The sequence below is a fragment of the Corvus hawaiiensis genome, chromosome 2, assembly GCF_020740725.1.
Source record: "Corvus hawaiiensis isolate bCorHaw1 chromosome 2, bCorHaw1.pri.cur, whole genome shotgun sequence".
Taxonomy (NCBI): domain Eukaryota; kingdom Metazoa; phylum Chordata; class Aves; order Passeriformes; family Corvidae; genus Corvus; species Corvus hawaiiensis.
This window is the reverse complement of record NC_063214.1, coordinates 55,880,519-55,896,039: the sequence shown is the minus strand read 5'-3', so window position 1 is coordinate 55,896,039 and position 15,521 is coordinate 55,880,519. Positions and strand designations below refer to the sequence as shown.

At 37.5% G+C, this 15,521-nt stretch overlaps 1 protein-coding gene across 3 annotated transcripts in view; it reads left to right on the top strand.

The window, feature by feature from the left end:
• The window catches only part of TRPC4 (transient receptor potential cation channel subfamily C member 4), a 134,218-nt gene that overhangs the window by 60,903 nt on the left and 57,794 nt on the right, over positions 1-15,521 (top strand). For all 3 annotated transcript variants that reach the window (XM_048295142.1, XM_048295141.1, XM_048295143.1), the window contains one exon: positions 10,308-10,826. In XM_048295142.1, coding sequence (XP_048151099.1) covers positions 10,308-10,826 — 519 coding nt within the window. The remainder of the gene's footprint in view (positions 1-10,307; positions 10,827-15,521) is intronic.

Sequence of the window (15,521 nt, the reverse complement as noted above, 5' to 3'; positions counted from 1 at the left end):
AGGCTGATGCACTTATAGTATCCTGTTTTTGTATGAATTCTCTGGTGTCTAGTAACATAGCTGTGCTCATACTCCAGAATTCTCCTCAGATCTCAAACATCCATCTCTTTTGGGAAACTTGCAGGAATTTAATATTTCTAATATTCCTTCATGTTAACATCCAGCTGGAGCAATCCAACAAATTCAAAAGTCACAATGGACTGACTGACAAAGCCTATTAATGTGATAACAGGGGCTTACTTGTCTTGGGAGACTACCAATTTAGCTTGTCAATTTACCAACTGTTTTCTGGATAGAGGATATGTATGTCACATACTGTGCTGACAGAAGTGTTCTAATTGTACTTTATACCCGTGCCAGGATCCATATCTTCCATATCTTCACCCCAGATTGGCAGGAGGCAAAATTAGTTCCCCTTTCAACTCAGATACTAAAACACTACTGAGAGTTGGTAATAAAATATTATCTAAGTTTGCAGGCTTGTCACAGTGTGTGAGGCCTTCTGGCAAGAAAAAAAAAAAAAAAAAGAGAAACCTGAAATATCTACCCTCAAAGCCTAACATTTCATATTAGGTACTGCTGAGATACAGCTGAATATTTGTAGAAAAGGGAAAAAGTTTGCCACCATTTTATTTGCTACCAACTTGTTTTAGGACGTTTACTGTAAGTACAAGCAATCTGGCTGATAAGATTAAATTTCTCTTCCCTGCTCTTTGCTCATTTAGACCTTTGCTTATTAAGTCTCTGCTTACTACCATGCCCTAAATTTAGTAAAAATATACTTACATACGCTCCTGAAGCACATTAGGAATACTTTATGCATGGATGCACCATGTGTAAGATCTGTACAGATCAAGATCCAATCAACTGGTAAACTCAAGAGAAATACAATACTAAGATAAGCCTAACTTGAAACAAGCAGTACTAAGGGGTTTGAACCAATCCATTCCCCCTGGCATCAGTTTCAAAGGCTCCTTTCTAGCAATGTGCCCTTAGACACCTCCAACTAACTATTCTGCCCCTGGTCTCTCACTGTGTAGGGCAGGTTATAATGATGCATGTTTCTCCTTTGATCTCTTTGCAGTGGGAATTCAAAGGGGATATTTTGATTTCGAGCAATCTTCTCTTGTTTATTTACATGTTTCCAAACTTAAGCAGCAGGATTGCTCAATTGATTCTTGCATGCAGGGGGGATCTTAAAGTGTCTATTGTTAAGGAGTTGAACCCAGCTGAGAATACCATCAACCTGTAATAAAATGCAGTTTACATCCTTTGCTTCTCAAATGTGTATTTCATTCCCAGCGTATGCTAGTGTAGATGTGTAAGCCTTGGTCTCCTCTGTGTACTTCAGAAAAAATGTCCTGTTTTGCATCTGTGAAATATGAGAAAATTACAGTACGGTTCAATATGGGAAATTTACAGTATGCTGCTAAATAACAAACCACTGAATAACATACTGGGAATAATGTACTTATGAAACAGTTTACTATGAAATTCCTCTGCATCCTCTGAAGATACAGGTTTCTTTGTCCCTGCCATAATCTTTTGTATTCCTTTATCTTCATATTTTTAAAATAGAGAAAACATTTTTCTGTAACTGTTATGCAAATTTGCCTGTTTCCCACTTTGTTCTTTGTGAGTATAACCCTTTTAACTTTCTCAAACATGAAATTTACTTCCCAGCCATGAAGAGATCACAAATTACTTTGCAATGTTAAATAATTGTAATCAGCTGCAAAGAAGCTTAGCTAATTCCCACCCTCTGAGACACTTATATTTCCTAAGGAGTTTGTTGATACCAAGGGAGGCCACCAATCTGTTATTGTCTTTTCTGAAAAAGCTCCTTACAAAAGCCACGTTTATAATTCCATAGCCAGTGGGACACCTTTTCTTTTTTCTAGATCTAGGAAGCTCGGGGATAAACAAATGATCCTGCTTAGATTCTAAGAACTCCTTTTTTCCTGACATTTCCCTGAAGACCTCATTGCCAAAGCAAGCTGTTTCCTTTTCACCTCTCTAGCTGACTATTGGAACCATTTTGGGACAAGAAAAACAAACACGGGAGAGCAAGAGCTTTTCCACATTTTACTAATCAGACCAGAGACCAGAGGTTTCTCAGCAAATGGAATATCAGACCTAAGATTCATTGAAATGATTTTGTCTTTATGAACCATTCTGTGTTTGAGAAAAGTATCTATGCATCCATTTTAAAATTCAGATGGGAAGGACCCCACTAGATCTACTTTGAACATTCAGGACATTTCAGTATTGACTTTACTCACCATGCAAACTGTGAGAGAAGTATATATAAGCTATACATTATGATGGAAAAATAATTTAAGTTCCCCTTTAATCCTTTCCATAATAAGATCTTTCTTCTATCTCAGCTCTCATGTTTTTCCAAACCATTTTACTTTTCTTCTTTCACTGTCCCTTGAGTGAAAACAACATTTGCTTGTCACTCCTCATTATGATCAGTCAAGCGATGCCCAGAACTCTTACTAGAAACACTCCTTTACCTGTTTAAAAATGATATGTGGTGAGAGAGCAAGTGTAAGTTCCATAACTGAAAACAAATTCTAAATAACCTGTTAGAAATATCTAAATATCTAAATATCCTGTAGACACTTCTATTGAGTGTCTACTTTTAAGCAATTTCCCACCCTTGCTCAAGCTACTGGCATTGACTGATGAAACAGCACATCCATTCACTAATAATGCTCACAGGAAAACATTAATTGGAAAGGAGCAGTTTTGTGTACAGGCAGTATTTTGGATCAGAGTTCTTTCAGAGATACAGGGAGGAGAAATTAAAAAAAAAAAGAGAGAGAAATAAAGCCCTGAAGTCCTTTGACATGAGTCCCACCCAACAAATTTATGCCCTAAATCTATCAAATCCAATATCTTTTCCTCTGCTTCTGTCTGGAAGCTGTTATCAATTCATTTAACAGTATTTTCTTACCATTCTCTATTCTCCTTTTTCAACTAAAAGAAACCTATAGTTTTTTACAGCAGAGACTATCTTGAAGAAAATAGTCAAACATTCTGCTTGTAAGCGCCTAGAAGAAAATATAGATATGAATAGCAGTCTACCAGGATTTGTCAGGAACAAATCTTGTCATCACAATATAATTATCATTCATCACCAGGTAGCAAGCTCTGTATGTTGGGGAAAAGCATTACATATCATATAGCTCGAGATTTGTAAGATTCCATAAACTGTCACTCAAAATACAGTCTAAGAAAACCACACTCACAGTAGTTGCCAACAGTACTTGGTGAAACAGGATGTATGAATTCAACAGAGGGATGAAATGAGCAGTCCTGCAGGGGTCTGTCCCTATCAGTGCAATTATTCATGACATTTTAGATGAAATAGAGGGCATGATAATTCTGTAGACATCAGACAATGTGGGGATCTCAAGGCTGTTGCAAGACACAATTAGAATTCAGGTTTTGGCAAGCAAGAAATTATTTCTGTAAAAAAAACAGTTCATTAAGAAAAAAATTAATGTTCTACGTAGAGCAGAAATAATCAACCAAGTAGGTATTGGAATTGAAAACAACTAAGATAACAGTTCTGCAGGGAATATTAAAACAAGACTAGCATAAAAAGACTGGACAATACCATATTACTGTTCAAAAGTCAGTATCGCATCTGATCACATCAGAATGAGCACAGATCATAGAATTGTAGAATCACAGAATGGCCCGGTCTGGAAGGGACCTTAAAGACTACCTTGTTCCAGCCCCCATAAGGAAAGTCTGAATGAAAAATTAGAAAACAGAAGCTAAGCAAAGAAATAAAATAGTCTCTGTATCCACATTTCACAGAACCAGAATTAATGGGCTTAAACTGCACAAAGGTAAAACACATGAAGTATCAGAAACATTGTGAGGAAATGGTGTGACATATCCACCCACCACTGCAGAGCTTTAGGAACAGATTGGTCAAATTCTTTTCCTTAATGTGTTACATTAGTGCTTTTTGTGCAATGTGGCTGTCATGGAGACTGGAAGTGATCAGTCCATGCTGTGACTTTTGTGACACACAAATTGGTTCAGTAGTAATAAGATGAGCATGAACAAGCATTAAAAAGCTAACGTCTTAGGGTAGGTTAAGTGTAGCTGATAAAAAAAACCCCCACATCCAAGGTTTTGAAAACTCAGCTTGTGCTTGGAAAAAATTGGATGAAAATAACTCAAACTTGTAAAATTAATTTTTCAAAATTCACAGACTCGTAAAAAGGCAAGCACTGAAGCCTCCTTAAATGTGACAGGGATTTTGTATTACTACAAACATCCCTGTTCCAGTCATGTCCCAGCAAAGCTGAAAGTAAATTTTCAACAAAATAAATGGACATGATATTACATAAAACACTGTTCTCGGTGGGGGGAAGATATCCTTTCCTAACAGTAATTCATATTAGCACCAAATGAGGGCATTTAGGCCTGAGCCTTGGAAATACATTATGACATGTGATATACATTGAGAAGGTTTTAACAGAGGCAAAAATGTCACCTTTCCCCCCTTACCAGTAGGAGACAGACTAAAAGCAAGCTCCTAAGGTAACACGTTCAGCATTAACTGTTCATGCCCTCTTTTCACACATCCTGGACAACTGGCCAAAATTATGAATGCAGTACTTTTGAAAGATACCTGTCTTGTATCCCAGCAGTGCAGGTTAGGAGACATGAGCCATGGTTAGCTGTGGGTCAGTATCAGCATGAGATAGCACAATAATCACATTTTGAGCTAGCTAGCACATGGCTTGTGCCTGAAGAATAAATTTTGTTGAGCTCTGTGCTAAGGGGAGTGTTTACCTTACTCGATTTCAGCTATATAAAATTAGATATATATCTTGGGTTGCTTGTCAGAGCTCCTTTCTGCTAGACATCTTTCTTGGATGACATTAAATATAATAGTTTCATAAGAAAATATTAGGGACATTTTGTAAGATTAATAGTTAGAATTGTCATAATCATATAGTATAATCACAAGAATTTAATCTGGAAAAAATATGGAATTGGCCCCTCTTATTGTTAGATTATAAGAAAATATTGGAGTAAAGGAACATTTCAAGATACATAAAAATATAATCTGGAATATTTTGTTAAAAAATGTCCACAAGAAAATATCTGATTTTTAATTATTATTTTTTGCTATGCCTACATGGCTTCAATGTATAAGTGGAATTACATTAGACTCCAGAGAAAAGAAATCTGGAAGACAAGCATTAAACACCTTGCCAGCACTGAGGTAAAATGTGGATATGAAAATGTTAAAGGACACAATTTGAATTAAGTCTTATGAAAGTATGCATTCTTAAGAAGATACAATATTACTAAAATATTTACATTTAGTCCTCAGATTCTTGTTAGTCAATTGACACTGCCTAAGACCCCTGGATACATCTGTTTGCTACATCTGTTACATATCTGTTTCCTACATTGGTTTTGTGGATACATCTGTTTCCTACAAAAAGGAAAAAAAAATAGACATGGAGGTAGAATATTATCGAATGAAATATAATATTTCAGTAGCAGGTTAAGAGTGTGGTACTTACCTTCAGGAAATGTTATAAGTTCAAGGACAATAAAGTTGAATCCTTCCTGGGGAGGCCATGGAAGTTGCCTCTGGAAAGCAGACAATGACAGTGTACCAGATTGGTGTTGCATGGCTAGTGTCACACGCACACTGCTCAGAAATGATGCTGTCCCTGAGCTCAGCTTGGCCACTTCTATCCACTTGCCTGCCTTACATGCTCGATGGCCACAGAGCCTGCCAGCTGTACGATGCACAGTGAGCAGCCCGGGATGGGGAAAAGCGCTTTCAGACAATCAGGAGCCACCACTGCTGTCCTGCTGTTTGTGTGGTCTTGTGAGGAGAGTTTCAACATGGCTCTCAGGACCCCTCCAGTGCTATGATAACTGATTTCAAGTTATTTTGACATGATATCTCTAAGTTATTCCAGGTATCTGGATGTTTATCAGTGACTTAGTCCATGTTAAGGGAGTTGCGGTAGGAGGAATTTTTGAACCCTACCCGGGGGAACTACTTCCATGGTCTTAATCAGGATGTATTTCAGGTGATCCAACAATGACACAACAATAGCAAACCAAAGAAGAGAAGAACTCAACAAGCCAGAATGTAAAGCATGGGACTGTGTATGCATAGGGATAACTCGTGTGCTGTGGGCTGTACGGGAATGTAGAGTTAAGCATTTTCAAGGTGTCTGACTGATGACAGCTATAGAGAAATAGTGCTAAAGCAGCTGAGACTTTGATTACACACTTTTATAATATTAATTTCCTTATATAACCTGGTACTGCATGACATAAGTATTCATCTTATCTGTCATATATTCTCTTTTTTCCTTTGCTTTAGGTTTTTCCTCCAATCATGCTATCATGATGGACATGACTCAGAAATTTATTCCCCTAACTACCTGAAACCATGAGGGATTTGCTTTCCTTTACAAACAAAAGATAAAATAATTGCAAATAAATAAACAAAGACAAGAGCCAGGGAAGCAATCTATTTGCCCAAGGAAATAGTTTTCCATAGATTCTGAGCTCTTGCACTTAAACAGCAGGTAAATGGATACTGCAGTTTTCAGTCTCTCTGTTGAGATATAGCAGTAATGAGAGCTATTATGAAAAATCTAGATGGAGAAAAGGACACACATGGGTTTTACATTCTTCCTTTTCCAAACAGACTGTTGTATTTTCTGTTTCCTGGATGTCTAAGGGCTCATCAGCAATCAATCTCTCATTTGATGTCATGACGTCTCAGACCTAACTGGCATTAATTTAACCTAGATTTCTCTTCCTGTCATAGCAAAGGAGCTTCTCTTCACACTGACCATACAGGGAATATAAACACATTGAAGAGGACTGTTCCACCTGGTATCCAAAAGAATTGTTAGATATCCCAGCCAGACTGACTCATTCCCACTTAAAGTGAATGCAGGGAAAGGAAATGTGACAAAAATCTTGTGCCCTTGAGCACGGAAGTGTTCAGACTTTGAGCTGTCCTTTATTTTCTGTTTTATTTTCTTTTTGTCTACTAATCACATAGACATTCATAACAAATATACACAGTCACCAAACCTCTTTGTTCAGCCCCGTAAATAGTGTTGAAGTAGAAAATCTTCAACAAAATGTAAGAAGGCAAAAATTGCTTGACCTTGCCAAGTTTAAGCAGCCTCAAACTTAGCACACTAACTTCAAAATGCGTAATATAGTTACACTGCTGCTGAGCCTTGGGAAGTCCCAGTCACAGTCAGTGACTGTAAGACCTAGTAGCTTTCCAGGATTTAAGGAAGACTTGCATGTTTTCTGAGAGTGTTCTGTCAAAGCTTCAGAATATGGGACTAATATCAGTGTGTGCTGGTTATTTGGTTTAGTTCTCTTTAAGAGAATTATTTTTCAGTACTTTGAAAGTAAAATTCATTGTAAGTCTGACGATTTAAGAGCAAGTACTCTGGGTCAACAGTTAAATGTTGAAATTTTCTGAATGGCATGAGTGCGCTCAGTACTTCAAAGATAAGTACTTCATTTTGCTTCAGATGAGGGAATAATTTGACCTTATTACTTCGATATTCTCTCTTTGGTTTAAATTAGTACAAAATCTTAAAATAGGAGGTAAAGGGTCAGGGGTTAAACTCATTATGTAATTAAAGTAGAAGTCATAGGGTTTGCCCTTTAAGTTTAAATGTTTCTGTAAGTTAAGGCTGAAAAGATTTAATAAGCACTTCTATATTTGGGTAAATTCTGATGCTATGAATTCCAAAAATGTGTGCATTAGCCTTGTATCTGAGTTAGCTTAAGATGAAAGGCTTTGATAAGCTATGAGAAAAAGCAAGCGGCTTTTAAGGAAATGGACCCCATGTACAAGTCAGTCACTGTAATGCCATGTTGTTTGAAGCTGTGTCTTAATTTTTCAGAGCTTGCAGCTGATGATATGTTTAAGATAGCCTTCAGTTCTGGCAGGGCTTGAAGCAAATGTTACTTTAGTACTGTCAGAAAGTACAAAGCTAGCGACATGTGAAGTGACAGAATTATACTCTGAGCAGTCAGTGAGTTTGAAGTTACAGCTTTCTGTCCTTGAGTTTTCTGCCCTTGCAGCTCTCTCCTTCGCTCCCTGGTACCCTGAACTTGAGGCCGAGGGGGAGTCTCACTGCTTGTAGCAGACACTGTCAGAACACAACATAACACAACTCTGTAAACCTTTTTCAGTTTTATGATAGCCAAAAATCTCATTTCTACTAATGCAAAGTTTGAATCTCTACTGCCATTTTTATCTTTCTAGTCTCAAAAGCACTGGCCACAGCTGCAATTTAGAGAGCAGGAAATGTGTGTGTATGCACGCAGTGTTTTCTTTTTTCCTATATAATATGTAAGTAGAAGAGAAGATAAATCTAAGACTGCAGTAACCTGTAAGAATTGAGGTTGGAAACAGGTCTCACTTTCTGCACTGACACCAAAGACAGGTGAGAAAACAGACATGGATTTCAAGCCCCAGTTCACACTGGACAGGAATAATGATGTGATCTGGGCACCTGGGCATCCGCAGGTGGGCTCTGTGCAGCATCCAGACAGGAGGCGACAGATGTCCCAGAGGTACCCTGGAAGAGACCTGACAGAGAAGTGTGGCCAGAGCTACAGAGTCCTCTGGGAAGACATATGTCCAAGTTGTGGGTTTTGCCCTGAGACCAGGCACAGCACACAGACCTCCTGTTTGTTCTTGTACCCAAGTGTTCCCTCCATATATTCTCAAATGGGTTCTTTATCTCATGAGTAATATTTAACCTATGTTTCTCTGTATGTCTGCACACACACTATTTTGTTTGTACCTCAAAATAGAGAAAGCAGAAGTGAAGTTGCACAGGACCTGCCTGGCTCACTGGTTGTGAACATCTACCTGTGAGGATAGCTGCTCCCTCTGCATGGGATCGTGAGGGTGGGTATGCCAGCTCAGTCCTGTGCTGAAACAAACGCAGTGCCAGCCTGACAGTGCCGAGCCAAGCATGCATGTCTGAGTGCATGGGAAGGGAGAAAAGGGATTTCTGCCTGTTGACTCCACATACCCTCTCCGAATCTGGCACAGCTACTATTATGGCCCAGCAGGTTTTGCTTCCCTAGGGATGTGTGATTACTGTCCTGAATGCCAGGTGTCCAGTCTTGTCTTTCTACCCCGTTTTACCACTCCCACTCCACTTGTGTTTTTCCCGCCTGGCAATGAGGACATAGTGCTGTCATGAGACTTGCATCAAACATTTTTTTCTCCCTGAAGTGGCCTAGCATTTCCCTAGCATTCAGATAACCTTGAGTCAGATATTTTCCTTTTTTCTTCCTCCTGAAAGAGCATCTCTCAGAGCACCTATCAGTGGTGCTCTATGGATTGAGTTTTGTACTTGGTTATTGAGCTGTGGACCAAAGGCAGTCTGTAAGTGATGACCAATACCAATTTTTTGATTGACACTGGCTAATTGCACTTACATTCATAATCATACTAATTGAATGAATTGCCTTGACCTTAACCTTAGAGCCTGGTAGTTTAAAATAAACAAACAAGCTTAAAATGAAAGACCTTACAGTTTTCTGATAAAGAAGATGACGATACAGAAATGCACATCAGAAGAGTCTTTAAAAATGATGTCTGGGGACTTTTTTTCCTACAAACTTCCCTGTTTTACTATAAACAGAGTATGTTTCTTTGTGCAGGTGAATGTAGAACTGAGCCTTAAAACATTAAGCTCTTTGCAGCAAATATCTTTGTGTCTCTACACAGTCTTGTTTTCAATATTCTCTTTAAGAAAACACATTTTTTTCTCATTTACTTGCCTATTTTATTTTATAAATATAATTTTCCTGTGTCCTGGTCATTGCTTGCTTCAGAGATTCACAGTTATGCCTCCATGATTCCTTCTTCCCTATAAAACTGAGATAAACCAGTGAGAGAGAGCATTTCCATCTTGCTCACTTCAGGGGACCGGAGAGGAGCACTTGTGTCTAACTCCTCCTTGTTTATCTAATAATTTGCTCTAATGAATCATTGCCCATGGGTTGTTTACATATAAAAGAGGTTCCATGAAAAATCACACCCTGTTTATAGCAGTTTATTACCTGGGAAGATGCTATCTTAGCTAACTGAATTGTTCTGTTTAAAGTGTTTCCTTCAACTCTGGCCAGAAATAAAGATCCATCAGTAAGTGTATTACCTGGTAAACCACTTGTAGCTTAATTTTCTATAACTCCTATTCAATGAGAAGGCCTGTAATGGTTTTTTTCCTCTTTCACAGGTTCCACCAGTGCTTCTGGACAAGCAGTTTTCAGAATTTACGCCGGATATCACACCTATTATTCTGGCTGCCCACACCAACAATTACGAAATCATAAAGCTCCTTGTGCAGAAAGGGGTGTCTGTGCCCCGGCCACACGAGGTGCGCTGTAACTGCGTCGAATGTGTCTCAAGCTCAGATGTGGACAGCCTCCGCCACTCTCGGTCCAGACTCAATATCTACAAGGCTCTGGCAAGCCCATCATTGATTGCTTTGTCCAGTGAGGATCCTTTCCTTACTGCTTTTCAACTGAGCTGGGAGCTACAAGAACTGAGTAAAGTCGAAAATGAGTTTAAGTCAGAGTATGAGGAACTGTCACGGCAATGCAAGCAATTTGCAAAAGATCTCCTGGATCAGACACGGAGTTCCAGGGAATTGGAAATTATTCTTAATTACAGAGATGATAACAGCTTGATAGAAGAACAAAGTGGTAATGATCTTGCAAGATTGAAACTGGCAATTAAGTACCGTCAAAAAGAGGTGAGTGTGCTGGAGAATATTTAAGCATATTCAGTAGTAGTAATGTGATAGATAAGAGCCTGAAATACAACCTTTTAACTGAGACAAATTTCTGCTTATCTTTTTTTGTTCTACTGGGTTTCTGCTCTTTTTATAGTTTCAATTAGATGAATTTGAACAGTTTGATAGTATCAGAATTTAAAATGTTCTCTTCTAGCACAGATTCTGTGAAACTTTTTCTTCTCTTACATCTGAATAGACATAGTCTTCAGTAGTTGTGCTCTGAAGTGCTCTTCAGTAATAGGATGAGAAATATATAAAGCATACTTTAAATAAACTTTAGCCGTGTCTGACAGAGAAAGGCAGCTACGTGTTTAAACACATACTACAGGTATCTCTATAGAGAGGTTTCTTCAAAAAGTAGGTATAGATACTGAAACAGAAGTTTAATAGCAGTGCATGACTCCTAGAAATGCTGACATTCAGATTCTCTTTCATAAAGAATTCAAAATGGAAATACCTGAGTATTGGTGTCCATGACAATTAAAAATTCATTCATTTTACATTTACTTCACCAATATGTACATCTACTGGGAATCAGAGGATGTCTGCATATCTTTTTAAAAGTACTCTTTTGTGCATGCAAAAGCAAAAGAAGCAAGACACAAAAATGAGTTAGGAAGATAGTTCCCATGATATTTCCCAACCTTCACTTAATCCCTGCACATCATCATGTCAGAATATGTTGTATCATTTCATTAGGAACCTGCACATACCAATTCAGCTGAGCTATGGAAGTCCATAGGCAAGACAAATGTAACTGTATAGTACTTGTTCATGTCAATTACAGCAAATGCTTAAGAAACTTTGGTGCTAAATTGAGCTGGTCTGTCTATCACTGCTAAATCTCTGTTCTGCAAAATATAATAGTAAATGTGTTAAGTTATTAAGTATTTTAGAAAGATTTGAAGAAATAATAACCAAACATGTAATGATTCTTTTGTTCATTTGAAATAGAATTTAGTAATCCTAAGAAGCTACCATGGAAGTAGGGAACTACAGAAGTACTGATGGAAAAATACCTCAATTAGTCTCTAACTTCTAATAAGCTTCTAATAAGTCTTCTAATAAGCATTTTTTCCTTCAGGAAATGTATTGGATAATTTTATATTTTATAGTATAATGTTTCAGGCAACATATTCACTGCCTTCATAAATTATTTTCAGATCATACTTTGCCAGACTTAACAACCACTATTTCTATTTCTTGAAATGCCAATCCTGTCTTACAGTCATTTCAGAAACTGCTGTTTTTGCAAGGATTCATGCATTCAAATGAAATTCTGACCTCTCATGATTTTTTTTTTTTTAACCTTAACACAAAGCTTGAATTTTCTTAATTTGAGGTAGTGCTAGGCATATGTAGGGTGAAATGTTTTTTATAATTGCGTCTGATTGCTGTGCCTAATTAAGTTGCAGTAATACAGCTGATTACATCATTGCTTCTTCATAATAGAAAACATTAGGCCATAATGATTTAGTGAAACAATACCAAGTCAGGGGATCTTTTATATTTTATACACATTCTTCATTTCCATAAATATTTCCAGCTATCCCTACCATTAGATTCTTGCTGAAGTAAAATCAAGTTTTACTAGATTCTGTAGCTGTGTTTCAAAATGTATTCCATACAGGCTGCTGAAGGAAACAGTAGCCTCTGTAACTGTTCAGTCACTTTACTTCTGATTATTACTACAGTATTCTGGTAGGTGCAGCTCTAAGTTCAAGAAACTTACCTCAGGCATAACAATTGCTCGGTTTCTGGCTGTCCTGGTCCATGTAGATCATGATAAAAGCACATCAGCAGAGTCTTTCTATTTCTTGTGTTAAGGATGCTGCAGAGGACACTGGATACAGAAGCATCCAGGGCCTTTCAAGTTCTTTCATCTCGGGCACTGGAACCCAGCCAGGAGCTCTTGAAAGTATAGTATTTTAGGCAATATATTCACTGTTTCTGTGAATTATTTTCAGATGCTTCTGCTCTAGACTTAATAACTACTATTTCTGTTCCTTTAAATGCTCCCCACCTCCCCCCCAAGAAAACAGATAAGAATGCATTGTCTTCCCCTCTTATCTTACAAGCCATCCCTAACATCTCAACCTTTATTTATGCTATTACCAAAGAACATTGTTACACCATATTGGGACTGAGGTCAGAGCTCTTCAAGTAAGCAATCAGGTCTGGTTGTCCAGAATGTCCAGTCTAAATCCAAAAATTGCCGTTAAAGTGACAAAATAATGATGAATGAGGACAAGTAAAATTAGAACGTGTCCTTTTACATTGTTTTTATGATTAAGTGTCCAGGAGTTAAGTATTATTTTTTTCCTTTCAAGTTGAAAATAATACCAAAAATTATTATCAGTAATTCCTTTCAGCATTTTAAGCAACCAAACATGAAACATATTAGAACTAAACCTTGAAAAGGGGTGGAGTAGTCTTTGGAAAATATAACTTGGTTTAATCTCAAGACAGAGTATGGAGTAGAACATCAGATTGAGTGTACTTGTAGAAGCAAACAAGTGGATGGTGAAGAATTTTCATTGTGTAAGGAAATGAAAATTGACAAACGTGTAAAGAAAATTACCAAGCTTGGAGTTTTTGAGGACCTTCCAAAATGACATGATGTTTGAAATGTAGATCTAGAAATGCCTTGGAATGAACAGAGAAAGTCTCTTGAAATTAAAGTGATTAAGCTGTGCTTTTTGTAGTAGTCTGCAAGTCCCTGGTATCACCCTGTGTTTATGGAAATTGAGAAAGTACCTTTATTCTCAGAAGTGTCCATGTTCACCACTTTGCCACTGAAGTGGGTCTTCCAAAAACCCAAAACTTTATGCCAGTTGGGTTTGAGGTTCTCCATAGTGAAAGCTGCTCATCTCTGCATTTCCATTCCTTTCACACTTGCCATAATACTGTGATTCTCATTTATGTGCTGTCAAAAGGCATCTCAGTGGTATCGATTCTCAGTCCGTGGAGTCAGGTCAGAGGTGTGTTATCAACAAAGAATCTTCCCTGATAAAATCATCATTCTTCTTTATTAATAACTAATGAGGTTCAAAGATTCATACTCTCAAGTTTACCCTGCAGGATAATGTCTGGCAAGAATATCTGTTCAGAGTTATGGGGCAGAACCAAAGAGCATCCACCAGAATGTACGTTTTCTGTGCTTGCCCACAATTATTTTTAGCATAGCACATTTTTTTCTGTTCATTTTGCACCACTGGTGCTGTTTGGCTGTCAGCAAAGACACATTGCTGAAGCTTATGGTGCCTGTTTCTGACACCTACTGTTGCCTGGGCTACAACCAGCAGCAAACAAGGAAGATTTCCTGGAGTCACACAGCCACCCTGAGCTGGGCATGGACATTTTGTTGTCCAATTACACGTTGTTTAATATTATCTCAAGTAAGGGAGAGTTTGGTTTTGTGAAGGCTGCCACAATTTCAAGTACACAATGGGCAGTGAGAAGTAAGTTTCACTTATTTCTGAATCAAATAAAAATGTTATCTGATTTAACTGCAGCTCCATGTAAGGATGTAGAAGGGGAATCCCAAATGTGATTCACAAGCAAATCTGAGTTCAAGTTAATTGCAAGCCTCTGGTGCAGCAATGCAATTAAGTACAAGAGAATAGTAGCTGTCTTTATTGATTAGTAGATAGTCATCTTTTCCACTCATTACAAAATGCATGTTTTCTTGTCATTAATATTCAGAGTTTTTAATAGAGGTATCACAGCAAAAACCCAGTGTCTGTCACTGTTCAGTTAACTTTTTTTTAGCTTTGGTTCTGTTTAGGTATTAAGCATATGACTACAAAAACATGAAAAAGTGCTTACTACAATGCTTACTAATTTTCCCTTATATGTGAAATGAAGAAGGGGGAGATTAATAGGCTGGATCAATATCATCTGGTTTCACAGTAAGTTTAGTTAGTGCAATTTAATTACTTATACTATAACTTGTATCTCTCTTTCATTTGCCTCACGCTAAATGTCCCATTTTCATTTAAGCTATAGCTGTATAAGCTCAAATATAGTAACGGAATGAGGTTGTAATTATTGCTAGTACTGTCTCCTTTTGCTTTGTTATTAGAAATTCTCATATCACTACAGAAGAAATAGGAATTTTTAAGTATGTAACTGTTCACCTTTTCTCTCTCACTTTTCAAATGAGTAAACACTGGCTGGTTTGTGTTGGGTTTACTCTTTTTTTTATCTTTTCCATTCTTAGTTTATGTTGATCATCTTTCTCTTTCTTGACAAATACACAATCACTGGTGAATTTGGAATACCTAATATTGTAAATAGGATGTAAATAGGTGAAATTCTGCGCATTTCAAATTAGCAGTCTGGAAAGATTTTAATAAGCTTTTTCCTGCTTTTACCTTGAAAAACCTAAAGTAAATGTATGGTTTACATAGCCTATATCCAGTGTTATCTATCATGTTGAGACCTATCTAAAGAAGCCAGAACTAAGTTTTCTAGAGTTTTCCTGATCCTGAATTAACTTTTTTAAAGGTTTGATTAAAAAATTTCTAAATTTTAATTTCACTCCATGTTTACTAGACATGCAGCTGCTTAACTACTAAAATTCTCCCGAATACCTCTAGTTGGTCTTCTAGATGCTCCCTTTTCCCAGGGGCAGGACCTGTTTTTCTGAGT